This window comes from Festucalex cinctus, chromosome 17, assembly GCF_051991245.1.
Source record: "Festucalex cinctus isolate MCC-2025b chromosome 17, RoL_Fcin_1.0, whole genome shotgun sequence".
NCBI classification, from domain to species: Eukaryota; Metazoa; Chordata; class Actinopteri; order Syngnathiformes; family Syngnathidae; genus Festucalex; species Festucalex cinctus.
In genome coordinates, this window is record NC_135427.1 from 11,399,744 (window position 1) to 11,427,229 (window position 27,486).

The 27,486-nt window shown below is 40.2% G+C and overlaps 2 protein-coding genes across 3 annotated transcripts; one reads left to right on the forward strand and one right to left on the reverse strand.

Moving 5' to 3' along the window:
* Positions 1–3: 3 nt before the first annotated feature.
* afap1l2 (actin filament associated protein 1-like 2) lies at positions 4–26,848 on the reverse strand. 2 transcript variants are annotated; one of them, XM_077502256.1, is made up of 19 exons: positions 26,653–26,848; positions 16,440–16,568; positions 14,168–14,233; positions 12,544–12,635; positions 7,024–7,135; positions 6,372–6,586; positions 5,289–5,468; positions 5,112–5,198; positions 4,950–5,031; positions 4,771–4,875; positions 3,829–4,040; positions 2,915–3,060; positions 2,715–2,826; positions 2,333–2,590; positions 1,989–2,253; positions 1,408–1,581; positions 1,101–1,288; positions 846–1,025; positions 4–699 (listed from the first exon to the last, which is right to left on the reverse strand). In XM_077502256.1, exons 1-19 carry the CDS (start codon positions 26,666–26,668, stop codon positions 673–675), a joined length of 2,646 nt encoding a protein of 881 aa, XP_077358382.1. In that variant the 5' UTR covers positions 26,669–26,848; the 3' UTR covers positions 4–672. The 2 variants fall into 2 exon arrangements, with proteins under 2 accessions (XP_077358382.1, XP_077358381.1); XM_077502255.1 differs by having other exon boundaries at positions 16,413–16,568.
* Positions 10,790–12,320, forward strand: LOC144004716 (kelch repeat and BTB domain-containing protein 13). The gene has a single exon (XM_077502167.1). The coding sequence runs from the start codon at positions 10,790–10,792 to the stop codon at positions 12,290–12,292; it is 1,503 nt and encodes a 500-aa protein (XP_077358293.1). The 3' UTR covers positions 12,293–12,320.
* Positions 26,849–27,486: the final 638 nt, after the last annotated feature.

The following is a 27,486-nucleotide window of genomic DNA, read 5'->3' on the forward strand; positions in this document are numbered from 1 at the left end:
ACATTGTAGTCATTATGTTTTTATTTGAATAAAAAGTGCATTTTTAGCTAGCAGTACAGACCCCCAAAAGGCTGAATAAATGGCGTGCATATATTTACATCTTGGCCACCAGCATAAATGTTGAACCAAGCTACAAACTCCAGGATGACTCGTAGCCAATTAAAGACAGTGGTTTCAAACTTTTAGACGCTTTTCAGCGATGGAGCAATTAAGTCGACTGGCCAGAATGCTCCCACACCTAAATCCCTCCCTTGCTTTGGAGCACAAGTCTTTGAAAGTATCCAGTGGTTTTGGAGAAGACGCTCTTGTGCAGAAGATGACGATTTCATGCGGATTTATTTGATTGTCTGATCGAACAAACTAAAAGGCCTAGTTTCCACCAAGCAATACAGTTTGCTTCAGCCAAAAAAATAAAAAAAAAACCAAGCTGATGAAGGGTACCACGAGAGGTAATTGGTACAGATCATCTTTTAAAGCACCCCTCTGCTACAGTACCAAATGTATTGGTCGACAGTGAATGGCCTCTTCTGTGCAACTATGGGAAGAACACAAATGAGTACGAAAACCGTACCTGGACAAACTTAAATTGGACTGTACCGCTTTGTGGATACAGTTAAGGGATGGCCACACAGGCTTAAACAGATTGACCCGAAAGACATTGGACTCTCTTCGTTAGGTGGTGGACTTCCTTTCCCACTCCTGTAAAGACAAAGCAGGGTTAAATTGATTTTTTTTTTATTTTTTTTAAGTTCAAACAAAAAACAGCATCATATTGTAAAGTATTGTGCTACTATTTATTTATTTATTTATTTTGCAGTAACAGAAGTCGTGTAAGCAGGCCTCACTTTGGCTTTCTGCAGCACTTTGCCTTTTGTGGCCACAATGGACGCCGGCCGGTTCTTTAGTGCAGAGGCTGAATTGACAGGAGATGCTGGGTCTGCACCGGTGGGACTGCTGGATGCTTGGCACGAGGATGAGGATGGCGATGATGCAATTTGGGGAGCAGGCGGGGTTACTGTTTTTGTCTGAGGGTGAGCAGAAAACTTAAATCATCCGTGTGTTCGTACTTTAAAGGCTGATTGGGGTTCATGGAGGCTGACCGTGGATGTGTCCTGGAGGTTGCTGTCCAGTGTGGTCCCCAGCGTGAAGGGCCCGGCCTCCACCTTCTTCAGGCTCTCCTTCACTTCCACCAGCTGCAGCTCCACCTCCACACGCCGCTGCTCAGCTTGCCGACTGGCCTCCTCGATCTGCTTCAGCCGAGCTTCCAGTGAGGCCTGCTGCTTGGCTTCTGAAATGAACATACAGAAGACCGCTCAGGTATGCAAATCCCCAAATTATTCTGGGGTCCAGGTGTTCGGATTTTGAGTGGGAATATTTTTGAAGCCCTGCTGAGTAGTCACGATTTACCTTGACAGGCGTTGAGCTCCTCTTTGGTTTCCCGCCGTTCCTTTTTCAGGCTGGCCAGGCTGCTCCTGACCTCCTCGCGCTGTCTCTCCAGTCGCTCGCGCTCATCGCTGTAGCGCAGCAAGTCCGCCTCTGTGCGTTTTTTACCCAGCTTCCCCTCAACGGAACCGGGACAGCCTGGAAAGCAACATCCGACCCAAAAGTCAGCCTGGATCACGAGGTATGCCTGTACAATCTTCTAAAGGATTGCATGCAAAATCTAACTAACGATGTGATGTTGTGACTTGTATTAGAATTATTTTGCAAGGATATATCAAATATTTAGTATTTTTTTTCTTAAAAAAAAGTCTTTGAAATTATCAATTTTAATATGATTATTAATTCTGAAAATTTCTATTTTTCTTTTTTGTCTCTTTAGTTTATAGATTTGGAGGTATTTTTGATAAACTGGTGTTCCTAAATTTTAACCACTGAGTGGAAGTTCCTGTTGTAGATGATGCAACCTACCACTTGAGGGAGCCAAACGCGTTCTTTTTTTTCTTTTCTTTTTTCTGGTCATTGGTAAAAGTATGTTAGCCCCTCACCTGTGCTAAACGCTTTAGGTCGGAGCGGTTGAGGACTGAGAGGAAACCCGGACGTTGTTTGAAGAGTCAAAGCTTTCGGGACCCCCGAGGAACTCAACGTCCTCTTGGCGGGCTCCTGGCTTTGCGGCAGGGTCTTGGAATTTGGTGGCGTTTGACGTTGTGTCTGAGTGGTGGGACTTGTGGAGTGCTCTTCCTCGGCTTTGGCGCAACTGGAGTCATTTAAAGTAGGTGCTGCGTCGGGTTCTGGCAGGTTATTTGGACTGACCTGGAATGGAGGCGCCAGAGTTTCTTCAGGTATTTTAATCATCAAATTGAACAAATTGTACTTTCAGGTATGAGGTTACCTCTTTAGTTGGACTCAAAGGGTCCTTCTGTTCCTGTAAGGGTTCAGGGGATTCTCCTGATGTTTCTTGTGGAGGCGATTCCTTTCCGCCACCTGCTACTGTGTGCAAGAAAGACCGCACAGGTACCAGGTCGAGGTATACTCTGTTTTCAGGGTCCTCATCTTGAGCCGCTTGTTCTTTTGGGTTCCCTTCAGACATTTCATTATGTCCTTCAATGTCCTTTTCTTCACCCTGTGGAAGAGAGCCAGCAACAATATCCTGAAAAACAGGAAGGAAGCAGTATAGTAAAACTGAAAGTAAAATATTTGACCTGAGTCCATTGTTCATTAGTTGGGCGAACAATACTTTCTAATTTAGTAAGACTTTTGAAGCCCATTTGTACCTCTGGATCCGCTATTGACGCCACATCATCATACAGCTCATCTGGGTTCTGAGGGGCGGAGGGCAGGGCGTCGATGTAGGTGTTTGGCTCGGAGTAGCGCCTCTGCATCAAGCTGGAACCACAAATAAACATTTGAAACTCTACCACAGGGATTCTCAGAGTTTTTGGGCCCATGAATAAAAGTTTTTTTCGGTTCTTACTATAATGACGTCTTTGCTGCGTTGACGATACTGGTGATCCTCTCTGCATTGACGTAGTCGTAGGTTAGCTCCTCCGGGTCTGTTTTGCTAGCTGTCTGGGACAGCAAGAGGCCCAACCAGTGGCCCATGACTGCGGACGTTTTGGCCTAGAAACAGAAAACAGTTCAGAAGCGTTAGTCTTGATATGATCTGGACTCCTCAAAATTTTGACTTGGTCTTTGTTTACTACTTCTGCATTTGCATTGTATTCCCCACGATGTGTCTTTAGGTGTGGTCCTCCAAACCAAACCCAAGAAAATTTTCCAAACAACTTCTTGCTGAACCGTTCCATGCATGTATGGTCCAATGGGATTTATGGTAAATACTTTGAGAAATATGTCTTTCGAAGAAGAGGAGACATTAAATACTGTTGTTGATACTCAAATATGCAGCAGGGAGGAACTGGAGGGCTTTTTCCATTACCAAATCCCAGGACATCCCCACCCTCCACCCATATCCACACAACACATGGACCACCCTTGCTCTAGTGAGGACAGTGTTTACTTCATGTAACCGTGCACCCGGTGTCTTAAAAAAAATGCTGACACATTTTTTTTTTCTTTTCACGCCAGACGTTTTTCTTCATCCCGGACCTGATGTTTTCAGAACAAGTGAGCCCACCACCCGTGCGAGGTAAGTCCCTCATTTGGGTCAAATATACATCCAAGGCCTACGTCTGCTTGTATATCGACCCAGCCCATCAACCACGTCACTTTGGCTTGGTGTCAATGACACATTAACGAAATCTGTGTCAAGACATTAACTGAGCATTGATCGTCTAGTGGGATTTTAGTTGAAATTGCGCATGATCTCCTACTAACAATTCAACAGAAATGTGCTTCTATCATGAAAAGGGGTTTACGGGTGCCAAATACCTCCAGGGTTGCCAGCTGCGTGCCACTCATGTCGATCCGGAAGGAGTAGAGGTGTTCGGGGCTGGGGTCTGGCGAAACCTGGCAACCCTCGAGCTTCACGGCAGGTTGGCTCACTTTGCTCTTGTTCTTGTCCTGGTAGAACCACAGCTGACCGTTCTTGATGAGGCACCAGCACGTTCGCCACTGGCTGTTCACCAGCACGTTGAGGTAGCCTGATCAAGGACGTTGGCAAATTGGTTCATTAAAATAAAATTACACAATTGGTTAATTGATTTGTTGCAAATAATACAATAAAATAACTGTCAAATAAGTTGTAATTAAATTATTCAAATAAAAAATAAGAATTAATTATTTTATTGGCAAGATAAACTTATTTTCTTTAACATTTATCCAATGTTAACATTTTAAAATGATTAATTATTTTAAAAATTACATTATACAAAATTAATTTTTTTTAAATGACATATACAGCACATTTGATATTTTATTGAATTAAAGTTTAATGATAATACATAATTTATTAACAAAACATTCAACAATTTATTATTAAAAGCATATTCTTACTAAAAAAAATTTAACTATACTATTAAATTATTAATTACACATCTTAAGAATGACTGAAATATTTTGTAGATAGTTAACATTTAATTACTTTTTAATAAAAATAATGAACTAAGATATAAATATAAATGTGCATTGGTAAATGTTAAATGTGTATGTATTTTTATTTTTAATTGTAGTTTAATTATAACTGCCCTCTAAAAATTAAAATGAATTATTTTACAAATAAAGTGAACCTTTTTGTGTTTTCATTTTATTGATGTATTTTATTTTTGTCCAGTTTTAGAAATCTAAAGTGTTAAACAAATTTGTGTAACAAATTTACCTATCTGATCTCCATTCTAGATTTGCACTCCACCTTCTACCTTTGTGGAAACTCACCAGACGTTTCGACACATTTCTCTGCGTTGTCTAACGACGACGCTTTTTTCTTTCCGATGTTCATCAAGTTGCTGAGCTTCAAACCTGCACCGTATTTTTTCTTCACTGGGAAAGAAAAGTTGACAGGGACGCTAAGCAAAACCACATGATACTGTTTCAGTTTTGTTGCGTAAACTCACCATCTTTCTCGGGAGTCTCAGCATGACTGTCGGTGCTGCTGCCACTTTCCGAAGCCACGGAGTGTCGCTCGCCTACCTCCCCCTGTCAAAAACCGACCGCATTCAAGAGTTATGGTCACATTTGTGTGGAATAAATCTATCCAATTCATATTTTATTTTGACCTTAGTGCAAATGAGCCTGGGCAAGTCAGAGACGGGATACTGCAAGTCGCCGTTTTCGGTTGGCTTGGGACTGATCTCCTGGATCACCTAATGAGCACAAAGGAAACGGTACGGTTACGGGCCAATCATACCAATTTTTAAGTGTCAATTTTTTATTAAATACCAGCCAAACATTACTTTGAGCCACTGCTCCGTCTGCTCCTTGCTCTGCAGCCCCAGCACAATGGCCTCCCCTCCCACTGGGGCGATCTTCAGCTTGTGCTCCTTCCTCTTCAGCTGCTTCTCCTTGTAGGTAACGCTGCAGCCCAGCAGGCTCACGTCCAACAGTGGCGTCTGCTCCTTGGAGCTCTTGTAGCACTGAAAGCAGCACAGAGTGACGAATTGACAATCAAACAGGTACAGAAAAAAAATGATTTTGTTGCTGTGTTCTCTACAATGGAGCTAAAAATTAGGGGTGTCAAAATGAGTGCGTTAATTTAAACTTCTTTTAAAGCCACACATTTTTTTTTAACACGGAATTAATGACCGCCCCTTAACTTGGAAAGCCTATCCTGGGGGAATTCCAGTCGCAACGCAGCTGACACGTCCATGTCAAAATTTAACAGTAATACATTTAACTCGACTAAGTGCAATTTCTGGAGAAATTGCTGGGAATGCTAAAAGCTGAATGCTAAGGTTTGAATGCATGTGGAATACTTATGAAGTCTATTGAGAGTTAAATTATGAAATTATAACCTCCTGGTTTCTGGAGAATGCGCTTGAATAACCTCAACACAAATAGTTGTCACACTCGTTTTTTACAATACAGTAAAACTTTTTAATTTGAACCCCATCCATCCATCCATCCATCCATCCATCCATCCATCCATCCATCCATTTTCTTGACCGCTTATTCCTCATAAGGGTCGCGGGGGGTGCTGGAGCCTATCTCAGCTGGCTTTGGGCAGTAGGCGGGGTACACCCTGGACTGGTTGCCAGCCAATCGCAGTCATTTGAACTCATTTTTCAGTGACGAAAAGATGCACCCATATTTCGATTAGTTTAACCTTTTTTTCCCACTTTTGTTAACAAGAGTGTAAAATTAGGAAAAACTTTTGATTGTGCACTTTATTGTACATTTTGAACAGATATACAATTTGCGTGAGTTAATTATTGAAGTTATGAGTTTAATTATGATAAAAAATTTTAATCACCTGACACCCCTACTACAAATACATCACTTTCTGTTCTATTTGACTACATTTGTTTATTTATTTTTACCAGTAGACGGTGATCTTTGATGACGCACAGTTGCTTGGCCCACTGCCCGAGCCACTTCTTCCTCCACAGGAAGGCGCAAATGCGAGCGTCCTTCATCAGCTCGATGGACGCCTCGGCCGACGGCCACTGGTGCTGCGCCGACAGCGACTTCCCTCTGCTCACCACTTCCTCCTCGTCGTAGGACTCGTACGAGCTGCTGACCGCCTCGCCGTCGTCTGGGTAAGCGTAAGAGTGACACTGCGTGAGGGCATGGTGATGGGGAACAGGAAGTTGGAAAGGCAGACAGAGTAGCTACCGCGGGTGATAACGGCATAGACAACGCTGTCAGAGCTCGCCACTCGCAGCCAACGCCGCAAGAGGAGGCTTTGCAGGTCTGCGCAAGAGCCACGGGCAGCAGAAAAAGAAGGAAAATAGTGACAGTGAGAATACCCCATGCATCGACCACAACATTAGAGACACCTGCAAAATGGAACAGTGGGCAACTTTGTGCCTTGATTGGGGAGTTTGGCTCAAATTTTGACATCATATAAAGGTTATATGTGGATCTTTTGGGATTCATTAGATTGTGCAGGTGTCCGTGAGGAAAGTAAAGCGTTGACGTAAGGTGACAGAGGGAAGAATAGTATCACACAGTATGAAGGCCAATTCTTACCATTGACAGTTTCTTCATAAGGCTGAGCCTCCTCGTAGTAACTCTCTGAGGCTTCCGAGCAGGCCGGCACCTGGACGACGGGTAGGGGAAAAGGTTCCCGAGTCACGGGGCCCTAATTAGAAAAAAAATGACACCAAAATATTACATCACCGCTGCAAACTACAAATGCTGATTGTGCTTTTTTTGGGGGGGGGCTGTTTGGCATACAGAAGTCAACATATTTGATCCAGCTGTATTGCACATGCAGCTTTTCTGGAATCAATCAGCATTCTGGATTCACTTGTGTGTAGTGTCGGAAAACAACAAGCAAACTTTATGGTAACAGCTCGATGCTCTTTGGAATTTCGATGGAGTTCCAGAGTCACGTGCTTGCAGAGTAACATGGACACACTTAGAAATGATGTAATGCGTTCATAGCATTCGAACAAATCAAATTGGGTGAATTGAAGCTATAACAAATCATATACAGTACCGTAAAAGCCATATTTTTCTAGAAAACGATCTTTTTTTTTTTTCTGTTTAAGACTGAAAATGAGGACGCTTATATGCCTCTATGAAACTCTATTGCAGGGTGGACACCCACAACCTTTTCATTTGAGGGCCACATACAGAAGGACGCAAGGGCCACATAATGTTATAAAGAGAAGTTGTGTTTAGTCCTAAAAGTTGTACAAATAATTTATTTGTGATTTTGCATATTTAGAAAAATGTGACAGTATATAAACCAATTTATTTGTAATATGGTAGTAGGGTTATTATAGTTTTGGAATTTTTCCGTTTTAGTTAGTTTTCAGGGTGGTTCTGAGAGTTTAGTTCTTTAAAAAAAAATGCTTAGTTTTAGTTTAGTTAGTTTCAGTATTATTGTTTTTTTTTTTTTTTTTTTTAAATATGTATTACTTGTGCGCAATATTTAAAAACCACCATGGGCGCAACGTCATCGGAAGGTGCTTTTCTATTGGCTGCTGCTAAATGATGTCACTTCTGTGTGACATACTTTCAAACCTCATTATTCCGGTTTATATCAAAATAAATCTAGTAAAAATCACATTTAAAATCATCCTCAAAGGCTCATGCATTAAATTGATTACCAAAGGACATGTTTGCTAGAATTATAGTTTTAGTTTTTTGTAAATATAAAATTTAGTTTCAGTTAGTTTTCTTTTTTTAAAAAGCATTTTCATTTTTATTTTATTTCGGTAACAATATTGTTTTTTGAATGACACCTGTTTTTCGATACTTCTTAATTTGACCATCTCCAAACATTTTTGTTTTGTTTATTTTATTTGAACTGAGTCAAATGCCATTTTTAGCATATGTTGGCGGCCACTGAAAAATGGACGGTGGGCCATAAATGGCCCCCTGGCCCTAGTTTGGACACGACTGCTCTCCTGTATTGTATAATACTATTTTTTTTATCCTGCATGAAGCATAGGAGAATAAATTACATATCCTAAAATTAAAATTGATGACTGCTTTGTAATATCATATAATGCATTACTGCAACGTTTGACATCTTTTGCATTTTATATTCACGGTATGTCAAAAAAATGTCAGAACATCATAAAAAGAAGAAAGATTGATTTTGTGGATCTTGATGAGTTCTCAAATCCTGCACCAAAGACACAAAATGTGTCAAAACATCTCGATTAATGAGAATAAGTCCACAGTATTCCTTCGGTGGGATACGATGACATTACTTAAAGCGCGCCAGAAGATGAAAAGAAGAAGTGCTTTCATGTGGGATTACTTAGATGATCTATATACACCAAAAGGTATTTTGACTATTCCATCGAGCACCGAAACAAATCAGGTCACTTCAGTCCGACTTGTAGCGAAGTGAACTCTGCGCAATTCTGTGAGTTGAATTAAGAAACATTTTCTTCTCGCCGCTGATAAACCGTCTGATCTTGAATCTTGCACTTTCTCAGGATCTCTCCCAAGGCACATGCGTTCATTCCCCAGCAAGATCACAGAAATGCGAGACGGAGCAGATGAGCAGAGGAGGTGCCAATTACATACAAAGCAAGCCCTGCGGGAGGTTAGTGGAAAAGTAGGAAGGTTTTACAAAGTTGATGATCCAAATGAATTTTAATATGAAAATTTAATTAAGTGGCAGATCTTTTTGGCGATTATTTTTCTGCCAATACGATATAAGACATTACTAACAGTACAATGGTATGTTGACATTGCATCTGTGCAAATGGTGCAAAACGATGAAGCACAATATAGGTGGGGAAAAGGAGATCTGCCCTATATTTAATGCCAAAAGAATCTTGTCTAAGCACTACTACTCTGTTTTACTGTAACTCCAAATTGGTGCTTTTAGCATGGAAGTATTTGACCTAACAGGAACTTAAAATATCTTCGGGGTTTGTTTCTACTGTAAATCACGCAGGAGTGGAAGCATCTGCTGTTAATTAAAACAAGGCATTCCAAGGCAGCAGCAGCAGCAGCCTCCTGTCACACCCACCTTATCACCACATTACAATACGGGGAGAAAAGTATATCAGCCATTGCAGACATTGACACAACAGATGTGACGTAGAAAACGTAAAGGTGTGCTTTGCACTCAAAGATGCTTTACTTTCACTTCAGCCCGTTCTTTTCTTTTCACTTGACATTCTCAGCGACTTGATTCAGCAAATGTAACAAAAGCAAGCAACGGGGGAGGACTGGGGGAGTAATCGGGGTGTGGTGGAGGGGTTGGGGGGGGGTCGAACAGGCAGAGGAACATGGAAAATCCCTGGTTCCCATGCCAAGAATCTACTGTAACAAAAACAGAATCTGGGAGTGTGTAGTGGAAGAGGTCTTTTTTTTAATTTTTTTTTTTATGAAATTAAATATTCTCATTGACTGTCACAGGTTTGCTAAAACAAGACCAAAATATGCAAAAGGGTACAGATGCAGTAAAATGTAAATGTCTGTTTGTACAATGGCGTGGCACTTGCGTGACTATCATCCATCCATCCATCCATCCATCCATCCATTTTCTTGACCGCTTATTCCTCACAAGGGTCGCGGTGGGCAGCAGGCGGGGTACACCCAGGACTGGTTGCCAGCCAATCGCCGGGCACACAGAGACGAACAACCATCCACCCTCACAAGCACACTTAGGGACAATTCGGAGCGCCAAATTAACCTGCCATGCATGTCTTTGGAATGACGGAGGAGAGCGGAGTACCCGGAGAAGACCCACGCAGGCACAGGGAGAAAATGCAATCTCTACCCACGAAGGCCGGAGCCTGGATTCAAACCCGGGTCCTCAGAATTGGGAGGTGGACATGCTAACCAGTCATCCACTGTGCCGCCCGCGTGACTGTCACTCAAAATCAAAACAATTCTGACCACCTTTTTACGTCATGCGCTAACCACTATTCCGTCATGCTGAATTTTGGTATGTTTGAAATGAAGCTGCCTTAGAACAACCTTTAAACCTGTTTCCAAATTTGACAATGAAACATTTATAATCAGTATGCGTATAGGCAGAGCAACTCCATTGTGCAGTCAGAGAATGTTACCGTGAACATTTGAGTTCAACGCCAATGCCAGCCAATCAAACTTGATGTCTGCTGCTCACCAGTTGCCACCATGGACGTCTGCTTTCATTTCCCCAGCTTGTTGCTATCTATAGAACGACTCTATTTTCAGACCATGCGGAGTCGCCGCAATGGAACTCTCCAAACGTTTGTTTCCAGGTCACATGTTGTGGATACATTTCAACTGGAGTGACATATTTTTCCGTTGCGAGACCCGTGTCGGCGAGATCATGGATGTGCCCCAGGGCCTGGGATCCATTCAAAAGAAGAGTGCGAGCCTCGATCCGGTGGAAAGAAAGACGGGTCGGGTGAGGGTGAAGGTGGAAGAGAGCTGCTTCGTTGTGGAGAGGGCCTTCCTAGCGAGGCACAGCAACTACTTCCGGGCCCTCTTTCAGTCCGACATGCTGGAAAGTCATCAGGAGGAGCTGCACCTTAAAGGAGGTGTGCACGCAAGAGGTTTTCTCATCGCTCTGGCGGTGTGTAAAGGAGAGATTCCGACCCTGTGCGACCCGGACGAGCTGGTAGACGCCGTGGAGTGCGCCGCTTTCCTGCAGGTGTCACGTTTAACTCGCCATCTCTGCGATATCGTCGATTCGGACAACTGCCTCTTGCTTTACCATGCCGCCTATGTCTTCGGGGTGGAGAAACTTTTTCACCGCGCCGCTCTTTTCCTCTGCGACGCCTTCGAAGACCTGAGGGAAATGGCAGAGGCAACCCTCCCCGAAAATCTGCTGCGGTATTGCCAGTCGTTATCCCCTGCGTCTTACATCGCGATCGGTACCCATTCTCCTTCTCTGGAGCTGCTCCACGACGCCTACCGGGTTGTGTGCCACCTGGATGAAAACGAAGGACAATGGAAGCATCTTACGCACCTCCCGACTCAGTGCAGTACTTCCATGTGTGGCGTGGCCGTGCTGGACAACCGCCTGTACATCGTAGGCGGAGTCCATGGTTATGGAAAAGACCCTGTTGACGGCGCCTTCTGCTTTGACCCTGAATCGGGGGTTTGGACCGCTCTTCCAGGACCCCAGACCCCCAGATATGACTTCACCTTGATGGGGCATGAGGGCCAACTCTACGCCATTGGAGGCGAGTTCCAGAAACGCTACATCGCCACAGCGGAGTGTTATGACCCTCTGAAGGGCGCGTGGACTTTTGTACAACAAGCACCGAGGCCGGTAGCGTCGGCCGCTTGCGCCGTTGCGAGGCGCCGGATGTTTGTCTGCTTCTGGAAGCCTCCCGATACCACGGACATTTACGAGTATGTCGCACTTGATGACGAGTGGAAACTTACCACCACCCTGATCAGACCTCAGAGTTACGGCCACTGCATGGTCGCCCACGGAGACAATTTGTACGTCATGCGCAACGGGCCCTGCGACGACTTCCTCCGCTGTCTGATGGACTGCTACAATATCACCACAGCCCAGTGGACAGCCATGCCAGGGCACTACATCAACAGCAAGGGGGCGCTGTTCACCGCCATGATACGGGGCGACTCGGCGTTCACAGTCAAGCACATGCTAACGCTCGAGTACGTCGTCAGCGGGAATGAGTGGAAGCCCCGGAGGCAGATGAAGGGTTTTCCAAAGAGCGGATCGCTGTGGACGTGTTTACTCAGGCTACCCAAGACGGGACCAGTAAAAGCTCAGGTGGATGCACAGGGGAAAGAAAAGGAAATGCCTTTGAAAGATAGAAAGGAACGGTTGGTTGATGATATGCTGGAGGTCTAACATTTTCCTTTTGGGATTATGAACCCTTGAATTATTAGCAGAAGCTATCTGTTCTAAAGATTTAAAAAAATATTTTGATCTTTCACCGTTTCCTCACCCCTTGAGTAATTAAGCTTCTTCTGTGAGGGCAATACTTTTCATCAAGCCTCAAGCTCGGGAGATTTGTGAAAATACAGTCTCTTTGGGGTTCATTTTTCGGATCCTTTTTTGTTCGACATCAAACTATTTGACTTGGTGGTGCAGTCACTTACTGTTCTAGGCGGTGGCAGATTCGGAAGGCTCTTCTGTGGGACGGGGGCGTGTTTGGATGATTTTCCATTAACCAGGACATTTGATCTCTCATCTAGAATGTAAAAGTGTCATGTAAGTGAACAGTAATGTGAGCTTGCACTCCATTTTAGAACAAAGACACAGCAAATGGATAAATAACTCGTCCTTCATGTGTGTTCTGCCTGGACACCATTTTGGGATGTCCAGATGACCCGCACCAGAGGGCGTGTACCCGCACTCAAATCCGATGAGACCTGATCTGATTGGGGCGGTTTCGGATCAGTTTGACTTTTGGGCGTATTGTATTTCTTGACCTAGTTTTGTTTTTGTGAACGCAAACAGTGGATCTAATTCCTGGTCTGAGCCAGTTTAGTTATTCTACAAAGCTACATGCTGGATTTTATTTTGGATAAATATTCTAATGCATTTTCACAGGCGCGGTTTTATTGCTTGCTTTACTGTTCGTGTTAATTAAAATAACATTGCAACTATCGATGATATTCATTAGCTTGTCCTTGGTGTTTTACATTGTGTATTAGCATTAAGCTAGCAGAGATTCTGAAGGCACCATTGTGTGGTTGTTTTAAATACACAAAATTGGGTTATACTGTATTTAGTTTGATAGTAAATATCAACTGGGGTGGCAATAAACAATATTCAAGCTGTTTTTTTCTTCAAGTTGTTCAATATCTGCCAAACTGCTGTTTGTTGTTAAGTGAGTAGTTTACTGCTACCATCAAGCAAGTGCTTGATGTCAATTTTTTGTCCAGAAGTAATAGTTTAAAAAAAAAAACAAAAAAAAAACCTGTAAGTCTTGTCGCTATTATGGAAAGGCCCTTAATTAAAAATCTGCAAAATAGTAAGATATAATGGATGAGCGCCATCGTCTTGTGTCTCCTCAGTCGCTGCTGCGTCGAGGTTGTCCAAGTGGGTCAAACGTTAGAGTGGACATGAGTTATTGCGCCTCGCGCTCGTCGGGACAGAATTCAAGTGAAAAGCAGACGCAAGCTACAGTCACAGACAACCCAAATCCCCCCTTAACCCACCCCACCGCCATTTCCTGTCTGTTTCTTCATAGCTCCTCGCCATCTGTAGCGGCCTTGTTTTGTTTGGACTACAAGAAAGAATTTAGTTTGAGACTTTTTTTTTTTTTTTTTTTTCGCCCCCTCTGTTGTTCTTGAGTTTTGTTTCAGAGAGACGGTTGCAATGGAGTCGTGAGATTTGAGGCTGCTGAATAATTGATCAAACCCGTTTCATTAATTGGGAGTCACTGTATTCTGTTAAACTAACTGGAGTTACGTAACGCCACAGTATGATGCTACAACTGGCAGCCTGTCAGACGAGCATAATTGCAGGCTAGATGTACATTATCATATTGAACCATAGGGCTGTGAGATTAATTGATTTTATTAAGATTTATCATATATTGTACTTTTTGGGGGATTTTCATTTGTATTTTTTTAAATTTTGGTATACACTTCAATCACAAGTATTGTGAAGTTGATACCAATCAAAAAATAACAATGTACCCGATTTATTAAAAAAAAAAAAAAAAAAAATCTAAAAAAAAAAATCAATTTGAGTGCAAAAATTCAAAACGTTTACCTTTCTCCTGCTTTTCCTTGTCACCAACGACAACTTTATTCATGTAGATGTACTCCTCATCAGCACCTGTGTGAAGGCCACAGAAAGACCAATAGAGCATTAACACTCACAAGAATGACAAAATTAGAATGTATCAGGCATTTTGATATTTAAAAAAAAGTAAAATATTTGTTTTATTAATTCACAAAAATGTCAAATAATTTGAGATATATGCACATTTATTTAAAATTTCAATCACTTTCATTACAATTAACAATATAAAATAAAATGTAATTATAAACATTTATTTGTAAGTAATGAATCAAATAATGCAATTGTAAACATAATTATTTGAGTCAATAAAATTAACAATTTATTATTGCATCATCATCTATAGATTTTGAAATCAGAGTTCAATTGCCAAATCCATGATCTGTTCTCTCAAAATCTATAAATAAATCCTTAATACATTTCTTTCCCACATAAATTCATCATCATAACTTTATCCTATTCCTGTCCCCAAGATATTAACATTTTTAAAATTGGCTTCACCATAGAGGAGTAATTGCAGGTTAAGAGGAAAATGGTTTTGACGATGTCCTCAGAAAGAAACCAAATGTGCGCTTTTGGCACTTGCTCACCATAACCTCAAGTTTTCCTAATTGAATTAATTTTCGCTGACCAAGATGGCACCATCAAAGACAGCTTTGGGTGTTGGACTCCTTTGAAATTGATATCTTGGGCGGAAGGTAAACAAAGAAAAGAAAGAAAGGAAATAGAAAGTTTCTGCCTGTGTGGTTGGAGAGATGTCGGGCTATTTATAAACGGCTGCTCAAAGGAAGTGAGCGTCCCCAGTGGATGAATGCGGCTTTGGAATAATCATACAGCGAAGAGCCAGGAGAGGAAGTGTGGAGGAACAAGTCCAAGACCTGAACATGGAAAGGGAAGACTGTTCCCGTGTGTCGGTGTCACACAACGAGAGGGGCGACTTTTTCAACCCAAAATTCATCGCGAACCTCCGGGGGACGTTTCGGTTTTTATTGACTCCTCAGAGGGCCGTACTACATTTATGATTGGACAGGATGGGATTTTTTATAAGCATTCCTTTGAGGGTTTTATTTGATTTTAGTTACACTGACTATCTGAGCTGCCTTTTTTTTTCCTGGAAAAATCTCAGGCTTTAAAAGCCTTTGATGTGCTAATTCGCCGAACCCATATTTACGGTTCGTTTTGTATTATTCGTTGAAAAATTCACATTGTGTGCTCAGGCCAAAGCCATGTCTAATATAAAATGAGTTGCTTTGGTGCCATCTTGTGGCACCTTGGTGTTAAACTAACTATATTGACGAGAAGAGAGGAGTTTCATTTCGTCAAGCCATAGCTTTGTGTGGCTTTTTTTCCCTGACTTTTTAATCTGCATGGCTTTAAAAGGAATAGCCTGGTGAGTGACGTGGGCGTCGGCGAATGAGAGTGTAGTCGTCCGTTAACTGGCTTCTTCCCAACTTGCATTTTGTCATGTTCTAAGTGTTTGTCATACAGTAAAGCTATGCCGGTCGGTTGGCCGCAAGCTATTCAAACTTGCTTCATCAGTCTTCATCCTTATGTAACGTGCGGTCGCCGACTTTGTTTCCCACAAATTCGCTAAACATTGTAAGTCAGCACTTGGCTATCTGACAACCCGCTACAGTTTTTTTTTTTTTTTTTTTGCTATCTGCCTAACCACCATGTAATTATTACACTCTCGCAGGCCCTCGCCATCAGATACACTCGAGCTGACTGAAGCGTTGTTTGCGAAATTACCCTGGCATTTAATTAGAGAACATTTGTAATCGTTTGCTTTTTTTTCTTTTTTTTTTCTTTTTTTTACGCCCACGGCAGCCAAACTGAATATCTCTCACTCCATCACAGGGAATTACTTGTTTATTTTCCTTTGTTCATGGCTCTGACACTTAAAACATGGAACTGCTGGTGGGCTGATGTTATTTATGGTGGCTGGAAGATTATTTCCATGCAAAGTTTTGGGGTGTATTGTTTCAACGTGTTCTCACAAGAGTTGAGTGGGAAATTGGACTCGTTTTGAAGCTTGGGGCATGTTAACTTAAAGTACAGTGTTCAAAAAGTCACGACAACTTAAAAAACAAAAATAGAGATGTCAGTTTAATTTGTTCAGTGACACAAATCATCTTGTCCCATTGAAATGAATGGAAATGCCATTAATCCGTTCCAGTCTCCCCTGAAAATATGAAAATATTGCCTAGCAACAAACCATGACCTCGTAGTTGTTTGCTCGTACCGTTGGACGCAGTGTAGGACTGGAGCAGGTCGGACAGCAACCCCTTGTGGATGGTTGCGTTCCCGCTCAAGGTCTCTTTATCTAGGATGAGCAGGAAGTGGTGGAGCTCCATGAGGAGCTGGTCCAGCACTGCAAGCACAGACAGAACCAAAAAAAGATGCTCAGCAAGAATGAAAATAAACCCAGCAAAGGGAGGATTTGTCTGTTAGCGCTCGGACTTGACGCCAGCGTTTTGCATGGGAGAGACCAACTTTTTCGGCCTTGACGGGCCTCCCACGCACGTCCTTCGGGGTCAGGCCGTGTGGGGAGTTCTTTGTGCGCGTCTGTGGCCCTCGTGAAAAGCATCCAGAGGCCCTCAAGAGTGGGAGCGAGGATGAAAGACGTTCTTAAAGGAGAAGGTGGAGCTGATGCTCGTTTTGTAGCCGCCCGAATGAGCAACTGTCAAGCTCTTTATTTGTCACACAAAAGTAAAATAATGCAAAACGCCATCGGTGGGCTAATAGAAATTAGCATAAATGCTTGTAATTCAAAAGTCTCATATCTCAAATCATCTTTTCCTAGTGGAACAAATTCCATTTTTTATTAGCATTAAACAAAAAATGACTAATTATTTTTACATTATTGAAACATAATTAGGGTTGTCAAAATTAGTGTGTTAATTTAAAGTTCCTTTAATGCCACTAATTATTTTTTATTTTATTTTTTTAACTCATGATTAATTACTTACCCTTACTTGGAAATCCTGTACTGTGGGATTTCATAATTTAGCAGTAATAAATTTAATAAGTCATATATTTGTGGAGACTGGGGTCAAGTTGTATTTTACAATTTTAAAAATGTGCAGAATGTCACAAGTTACTTCATGTCAAAGATTAGATAACTTTTAATATGAAAAGAAAATGCACTGAGCTGTCGCCAACGTCTTACAAATGCAATTATGCCATCTGGTGGCAGAAAAATTACCTCAGCACAAATCAATATCACACTTTTTTTTTTTTTTTTACTTAATTTTATTAATTATTATGAAATTACTGTATCAATGACTAAAAGACGGCACCATATTTCTATTAGTTCAACATTTTTTGTACAATTTTATATTTACTCATTCACTCCCAGCCATTTTCACAGAAGTAGTCCCGTTCCGGCTGCATAAAAGCCTTCTGTATACTCTAGCATAAGAACAAAAACAAAACAAAAAAAACAAACGTATAAATACGTCTTTGGGACACTTAAAAAAAGAAAAAAAACGTATTTACACGTTATTGGGAGCAAATGAGTTAAGAATATGAAAACTTGGACAAAAATATTTTATTATACATTTTATTGTGCTTTCCTTTTGTATGAAAGCCTGCCAAATCCTCAAACATTTATTTGCCTCTTGATTATGCATGTCTCCTTGAACATTAAAGCACCGCAGATACGACTTGACAGTCCAAAGTAAAGGCAAACACAGGAGAGAGCGAGAGAATAGCAACATCCTTTAAATCAACCAACTGTGTGGTCAGCCGAGTATGCACGGCTTCCAAAGAAGAACCTCAAAGGACAGTTTTTCTTCAAAGTGTCACTCTCCTCTCACGGCTCTTCCGCCTCACACTGACTGCTAACCCAGCCTTCAAAGTGAGAATGAACTGGGGAGGATGCGTTTGCAACACAAGGTGTCAAATGCGGAGAAGCTTTACATGTTGCAAATGACGAGAGGCGAAAGCTGTTTTTAGTGACTCCTGCTCATGCTGGGTCAACTTCTGCTGAGGGGCCCCTTGTGAGGAGCAAAATACTGGAAGAGCCTTTCACAAAATTGCTATAACAGAAGATACAGTTTGTCAGCCTTTGAATTTTATACCAGAAGTGGACTCGCTCTGTTCTTTCATGCAGTCCACCATGCATTTACATGATCTAAGGTCCTTTAATGCTGTGAAACGCTTCACATATTTGCAGTTTGTTTTTTTGTTTTTTGACATTTTTTCCCTGAAACACCCGCATGCTATTTTTGGCTGCCATTTTTTGGCATCTTTGTGCCAAGCAATTACGTTGAAGTGAAGGGAGGAGCTTCATTAGTCAAGCCATAGCCTTGTCCAATAAAAACAAAGTGCTTTGCTGCCATCTAGTGGCATATATAGTCAATAACAAATATTTTAAGGTGGCTAAAAAAAAATATATTATTTTTGTCATTACATATATAAATGTTTTACAGATATATCTATTTTATTAATACAGAGCACATGTATTTATAATTGTATTAGGGTAACAAAAATTATTTAATAGAATTTGAATCATTTTAATCATAATCAACAATATAAAATGAAAAATAATTTATAAATTTAGATTTTAGGGGAAAAAATGCATGAATTTTCTGAAGAACATTTGGTCAATTAATTATATTAATAATGATCGATTGTATATTTTATTTTACCATGTATATTAATGTACACTTAAATAACTAATCATTTTTTTTACACATCAAATTTAATATTAATTTAATAATCCAATTTATATCAATCAACAATGTAAAAAAAAATATATACATAGAACAAATTTTGTTTATATATTTTTTTGCTTCATTATTTCAAATGCAAAATTATATACTTGCAAATGTAATTATTTTGCCATCAAAATTAGTGATTTTTACCTTTACATTTAAAGTGTAGCAATTTTTCATGTGTTTACATTTCTGTAATATTTATTCTATATTTCATATTTATGTTTATTATTTTTATTTAGATCCATGATTAATATTTGAAAATATTAATTATACTACACATTTTTGCCTCGGCACTCACACGTAGACCTTTATCCTGCATACCACCGCACCAAGCCCTCTTAAAGGCACACTACAATATGTACAGAATTTTTATTTATTTTTGGGTGTCTTGGGTGGGACATTTGGCGTGGCTTCATAGAAGTTGAGGAGCGCACACTGCTCCCACTATGCCGAATAACTCATACGGCGACTTAAATCTGACTTTTGCTTTCACGTTGCTGTCCTTCCACTTGTTTGTTCGCAGAGGTTGACTCAGTTGAACTTTTGAGTGCGGGGGGCCCTGGGAAACACAGTCAGCTGACAGGACACGGCGCTCTGTACTAGTCGCCGTTCTCAGCTTTGGCCGGACGCCCAAACCGCTCGCCCCCCCCACTCTGTATGCGCAAGTAAAAAATTATTATTATTTTTTTTTTTTTTTTTTTTTTTTTGACACTTTCATTGTATGGCTGTTTGCACATCAGCCTGCTTCTTTTGATAAACAAAGAAGAATTTTTCTCGTTGATAAAAAAAAAAAAGAAAAAAAAAGAAAGATGATTAATATTAATTTTGGAGTTGGCACCTTTTTAAAATTTTAAAATAATTTAAGAAATTTTGCTTCCTCCAAACTTGCATAATTATAGTGTTTTCAAAGAACTTTATTTGTCATAATATTTTTGCATTTTATGTTTAATTTTAAATTTAAATTGTCGTTTTGTATCATAAAATAAATCATCCTACTGCACAGTGCACAAGCTGCACTCCGTTTTTTCCAACATAAATAACTAAATAAATAAATATTATTATAAAAGGGAACTTACATAATTATAGTGTTTCTATTTTTTTACATTGGTGTTAATAATTTTTTAATTGATTTTAGTGCTTAAACATGTTCTTGTTTTGTACCAAAAAATAATCATTTAAATAATCATGATTTCAAGTTTTTGCAGAAATAATTGCAATTATTTTTCCATAATCGAGCAGCTCTAATGACCCTAAATTAATTAATTAATTAATTAATTAATTAATTAATTAATAACTTCCTCCTCAAGTTGGAAAATAATACCAAAATACATTCAGTGCTTTCACATTAAAAATAAAATTAAACACAGTCTCCATAGAAGGAAAACAATTATTTTTTGCTGTTAGTAGTACTGCAAATAATTGAATTATTGTCATCACTCTGTTAAAATTCGGTCACGACTCAGTAAATCACATTCTGCGTAGTTTAGGGGGAAAACGGTGATGCAATGTTTTTTGCGGTTTGTCAACATGATTTGAATTAAGTCGCAAAAGCGAGTCAAAATGTTGAGGGCGGGTTGGTTCTAAAGTCGGCGCGGTGATGCAATAAAGTCCGCCGACATGTAAGACGCTTCGGCGATGAACCTTTGCTGCTTTTCGGACACTTCCAAAATGTCCTCGCGGGATGAATCACGCTCGTATTTTGGGATGCGGCGCGCGCAATGTGGAAAATAGCAGCAGATGTGCTCACACGGCTCTTTTCACATCTGGCCTTGCCACACCGCCTCTTTTCTTTTTTTTTTTTTTTTTTTTTTTTTTTTTAAATTGCGTACTCAGTGTGTCTGTTTTCATTTAGCAGGTTGGCCTTTTACTCAAATTTTGTAGGGGATTGTGCAAAACATTGGACTTGACAAAAAAAAAAGGATGTACTGTAACTCTCACAACATGCCTGGAATTGTGTTTTTCGTTTAGTTTCAATGTGGTCTGGATTTGATTAAATAATCAGAAAAATAGTGTTAATGTTTCCACTTTGAAGAAAAACAAACAAACAATGTTTCTATTTTACAATATCTCAACTTGCTTGCTATTCGTTTTCACTTATTCTCGTCAGGTCGGTTCATCGTGTCAACCAATCAGCTCCCTCCAGTCTTGTTCATGCGTGCCTCGTTGTCTCGTCACTTTGCTTATATTTACGTCCCTGCTTTCGCTCAATCTTTGTCGAATCATTGTTGCAAGTCATGTTTTGTAATCGTCATGTTTCCTGTTGTGATTACTTTTTTTTTTTTTTTTTTGTAGTGTAGATTTTGCACCTTTTCTTAAAGTTACCCTCAAATGTGTCCATATTTTACGAATTGCAGCACATTGCTCTTTGTACATAGACCGAAAAAATTTGCCTAGTTTTATGCCGCGTGCCAATCAAAACGCACAAAAGATTAGATGGTCGAACTCTTTATATCTTCAAGAATTAAGATTGTACATCTGGAACCGAAGTACCCCCTAAAATATGTCCACATTTTACCTAATAGATTCATTCAAGTGATGATCACAACAATTAGTGCCTTTTTTTTTTTTTTTTTTTCAGTGTAGACATCAAGTAGTCATCGAGTCTGCCAATGAAACTGCAACATTCCAAGTGATACGGGAAGTAGGCACAAGAAGTAGAAGTGAAACATGACACTTTCATTGTATGCCTGTTTGCACATCAGCCTGCTTCTTTTGATAAACAAAGAAGAAGTTTTCTCGTTGATAATTTGACCCGAAGGCTCCTTACGTCTTGAAAAACTGGCTTGATGGTGGCCTATGGTGGAAAGTTAAACAATCTTTTGACCTCTGTTGTTTGTTGGCAAAAGTTTGCTCGGTCTGGATCAGAATTGATTCTTAAAAAAAAAAAAAAGTATCTTATTGATTGGATGATGAGGGAGGGGGGGGGGGGGGATATTTTTGTGTGTTCTAGCTTTTATTATTTTTTATTTTTTTCTGTCTCCATTCACTAATAAATAGCACTATCCTGTTATTTTTATTAGTCGATCAAGCAACAATTGCCCAATTTTGCAACTGTTTTACTATCTTTTGGATAAAATTTTTCACAAACATTTTTTTTTCTTGAATCAGCAGATTAAAAGCTACACAATTATTAATTACGACAAAATGATTGTGTTAATTTCTATTCCGTTTCAGATGTATTAAAAACAACTTACAAAATTATCATGAAACTTTATTATTGATTAAAACCAGCAGATTAGAGAGTCATACATGTAGTTATTTATTTTTTTTTAAACATATTTATTTTCTTTTATTATGTTTTGTAATTGTATTTATATTTATTTATTTATTTATTTTATTAATTTTCTTTTTTTTTTTTAATTTTTTTGTAATTTTATTTGTATTTATTTTATTTTATTTACTATTATTATTTTTTGTCAGGTATGTATTACATTGAAAGAACAAGACAAGAACAATTTGATCAGTTTCTCATTCGAAATTTATTCTCGGCATGGAAACATTTGTTCATCTGTATTTGACGTACAAGTATAAGCCACAGTATATTTTTGACGTATTGAAATTTATGAGTCATCTCTCACGTCAACTTTTGCTTCATCTTCTTTATGGTTCCTCACACCTCTTTAATGTATGAAAAATGTGACTTCTGACCTGTCTGGACAGAAAGTCTCAGAGCGACGGCTATAATAAAAACATCTAACCCATGAATGGCCATAATGTTTAAAACGTAATAATAATAACAATGAATATTTGTTGGCGTGTGGCATCATAATGGAACAGAATAATAGCTGTTTGCGTACGCCGCCTGTGTAAAATGAACATCTGCAGCGAAGACATGGTGATTACAATAAGCCGCAAGTCAAAAGTAGTGCATAAATCTTCTCGCATGAGCAAATAATAGTAACATTGTAATTTCAGTGTAGTTGTTCCAAATCACGTTGCGCCAAGTTGGCTTCCATCCCGCCTTCTCTCTCTTTCTCTATTTCTCTCAATGTTATGCTAGTGCAATGCTAATAGTTAGCGTCTGCCTCTTAGCTTAACTAATGATTCTAAATTGTCCTTTATGTGTTGTCTGGTTATCCAAACAGGTAGTTAAAAGGGCCGCAAAATTGCTCTGTTTAGATTGGAAGCAGCCGCCACCAAATAAAAACTAAGCTAGCAACGTCCGATGTAAAAGCTCCTTCACTTGCTTATTATCAGGTTGACGAGTGGCCGTCGGGGCCCGCGGGCGTGCGGCGAGCGCACGAACGCCTTCAAAAGAATAGCCGATGAGGAACAAACACAACCCCGCGTCTGATGCCGGAGCTTCTGTTGCCAGTAAACTAGCAGGAGTGCGTCCTCGAGGGCCCATAGGAGGCCCTGCCCCCCCCCCCCCCCCCCCCCCCCCCCCCCTCGTCCTCCCTCGCCACCACCCGCTGCCAGGTAGCGGGAAGACCGTCTTCCTTTTCATCATTTTTTTTTATAGGCCGCTCCAGCTTCCCTAAATTACCTGTGCCCCCCTGATGAGGCGTTGACATACTTTCAAGTGAGGCTTAATGCTGTGGCCTACTTTGCTGAGCTTACTTAGCGTCACGTAGAAGTTTTAAGTCTTAACCTTCAAGTTTCAAGAAAGTCGCTTTAAGGAACTGTTGGCAAAAGTTAGGCAAGTCAAGTTGAGTCCACGGTAAAGTTGAAGAAAATCCAGTCTACTTGGGTTAGCAAGTTTTTTGTTTTTTTTTGCTCTTTAGCAACTCTGCATTCACTACTGGTGCCTTGAGACACAAGTTGGATTAATTTCATCACCATGCTTGTAACTCAAAACATTCATCCCAAATTCCCCAATGGAAATGTTCATTAATCCATTCCACTTTCCCCACAAAAAAAAACATTTTAAATGTTTTGGGTTTTTTTAAATAAGGAAAATAGCGTTCTACAAGTATTATATCGATACTCAGACCCTCAGTACTCACCGATACCGATACCAAGTGCCGATACCAGTAGTACATTTTGATAAATTTAAAATAAATAAATAAATAACTAAATCACTAAAAGATATTTTACATTTTGACAAAAAACTGCACAGTCACTCTTCAATACTGTTAACGCTCAAAATAAAACACAAAAATGCTCTTTTAGTTTAGGATTCACTTGTAATAAATGTTAAGCCTTGAGGTAATAAATGTTTAGCCTTGAGGTGTTTTAGCAAGTTGCACAAATTTCTCAGACATCAGTATAACACAGACACTTGACCTCTCGGTCATGACCCAAACTTAACCCTGGCGTGACCTAGTCATGAGTGAAGACCCAAACGTTACCCCTGCATAACCCGAGTCGTAACAAACTGCCAGTGTTAAAAAAATCAAATGTGACCCTTTGGTACTGTTAGTTTTGTCTCCAGTTCTGTATTAAATATAAAATAATATTTAAAAATGGGCATGGAAACAGTGCCACCTGCTGGTTGGGTAAAGGGGCTGCCCTCATCATAGCTTTTGGACCAAAGTAGCAAAATAAGATTACAAAGCAGGCTTAATTTCCTGCTGACAGAAAAAAGTGCTGATCCTCCAAAAAACAACATCGGTGTTGCAGGTGAACGTGTGATCAGATCAGCTCCTTTCTCCTCCTCCTGCACTGAAACCTGCAGGTTTCGAGAAGCAACACACCATCCGCCGTCCCAAACAATGCCCGGCCTTGTCATCTTCCCACCACCTTGCCGCCGCCTCCCTCCCCCTCGGAATGTTTTCCAGGTTTCCCTGAACACCCACCCCCCATTTGCACCGACCGCCTGCTGCTCTCTCTGAGATCCGATTCAGCGTCCTGCCAAAAAAAAAAAAAAAAAAAACTCCCGTCTTCAATTTCAGATGTTATTTCATGACACAACTGCAAAGCGTACTTTGGTTTTCCTGCCCTTAGCGTGACCTCACGTCACTTGTTTGGCTCGACTGCCGGAGCGGCAAGTGATGCTAACATGCTAACTATGACAACAAGCCGTATAGAAAACAAACAGATGGATTTCAAGCATTATAAAAAACCCGTGACTGCTCATTATTCGCAAATCCCATTTTCCCTCGGAGGACTGAATCCCCCATTAATGAAATGACATGAAAGACATGAAAAAACATGAAGAATTTGGCATCTTCCAACACTGCCCCATTGACACACAGACAGCAAGTGGGAGTAAACACAGTGGAAGCGACACTTGTTTCTTTCAAAGCCTCCTGCTTCCAGGCCACTTTGACTGCTGGACTTTGTTCTCGGAAACCAGTGCAGCAATCCAAAAAAAAAAACAACTCCCTCCGTACCCCACTGCCATCTTGTCCCATGTGTAAAATTCAATTTTCCATCGCTCTTACTATCTTGGGAGATTTCCATTCAGGCCAATAGGGAAGTGGAGTGCAAGAGTAAAAAAAGCGGCGGCCTTGCTCATCCCAAATGGACAAATAATAACCGCAGGAATGCGAGGAATGCTTTGAGAACAATGTTAGCGCTATTGGAATTGATCAATGGACGCAGGGCAAACAACTTTACGGGACGTTTAACTTGAAAACTGAAAACGGTTCATTGTCACTGTGAAAGTGAAAAGTGCTCACTGAAGCAGACATGAGCGGCAAACAGCTGGAATAAACAATGAAGTCGGATGTAAAACTGAATGTATGGTGTTCAACAGGGTTCAATTCCGGGTCCTCTGCTGTACCGTAGGACTCTTTTTGTCATTTATTTTAATGTTTGTTGATCTTGTTGTGTGTATTTCTTATCAATACAAAGCACATTTTATTGACTTTATGCAGATGTAGTCAACCACATCATTTTATGTGGCTTAAATAAATAAAAATGTTCATGGTTCTTGCAAAATGAGCTAATTTTAAGTTAAATTTTATTCCTGAGGATAAATATTTGCTTGCCACTATTTTCCACGATTTCTGATTTCATACTCAATTTGTTGTTAACTGTAAGATTATACATTTACAATCATTCACAGTCTTGCAATATGCGTGAGCGAAATGACACGCTGCGCATTCAAAACAACCAAACGGCTGCCGACAGAAAGACCCCTGCTAGCTTAATGCTAACATACAGCTAAAACACAATTGACATGCTAATGATTAGCATCAATAGTTGCTGTTTTTAGCAACCAATAGTTGAACGCAACTAAAAAATACAAGAATAGTCACAGACATAATTCACTGACGTCGAGCCGAAACTTTTTGTCCAAATTTGGTCAATTTCAGATTTTTTCACAAACTGATACTGTTGGTCAGTTGCCATGTGTATGCGTTATGTTTGTAAATTGTTGACCAATTGGAAGTGTCGAAAATGGCTTGCCCAACATGCCACTTTCAGCTATATTCTTTATCCTCTGCGAAGAACAACTGAGACTTTTTTTTACAGTATATCCATCCATATGTCTTATACTGCCCCCAGGTGGCTCAGGTGCACACACCAGAATGAGCAGCCCAATGTGCATTGAAGGAAAAACTGGCAAAAACTTGTTTTTACCTCAACATTACTATTTTTTTTTCCTTCATGGTAATGAAACACTTCACAAAATGTTCTTTGTGGTCAAAGAATGAATTACTGGTAAACTTGTATCCTAAGGCACAACTGTATATGATTTTCACAGTGTTAACGTCCGCTTGACGAAAACCACAACCACAATGTGGCATGCACTGAAAATAACTTTTTGACACCTTTTAGCCTTAAATACATGACGTGAGCAACAGCTTCATGTCAAACTTCATCAACTTTCCCCTTCCTGCTTACCTTTGTGCTTGTCCATTCCCTCTTGTCCGGTGGCGTCCCGCTCCACTCATACAAGCCGACTGTCCCAAAAAGTTTTCAGACAAGAGCGATGACCCTCTCGACAGCCGCCGGCAGCGTCTGGCGCTTCGCGGACCCCCGGAAAACACTGGACTGTCTCTGGTAGCGGCTGCCCGCACTCCACGTCCTCTCCCCACTCTGTGCAATGTGGTGAGTGGAGCACCCACGCCCCCCCCCAAACTCCCTCCCTGCTTACTCCTCCTCCCTGCCTACAGCATCCACACGCACACACACCGACTAAAACCACTCGGAAACTCCCCTTTAGTGTTAAAGTCCAAGTGTGTCTCATGAGAAAACAAAGATGAGCTTGACTTAGTACTTGTATTTAAATGAATGCAGACAATTTTAAATGCATGCGTCTCCATCTTTGATCGGATTTTAAAAAGTCTACCCCCCCTTTCAAAATAACAGCTTCAGATAATTAGTTGGTAGTACCTGACTTGCAAGGGGTGTGCACACTTGTGCAACCACATTACCTTATTTTTACTTCCCCTCTATAAAACTTTTTTGTGAAATGTTTATCTGGGGGAAGGTATTTTTTTAAATTAATTTATTTATTTTATATCTACTGTTTTTGTTTAGTTCATATTTGATTGGTGATTTTTACACTTATTATTTTTGTAATAATTTTTGTTTTCAGTGTGGGTCCCTTGAACGTTTATTTTTAAATTTCCCTTTTTTTTAAATGGTATTGATACTACTATGACTACTATTTTAACTAAATACTACTATTTTTTAAAATGAATTATATCAATTATATTTCCAAAATTGTTAAAA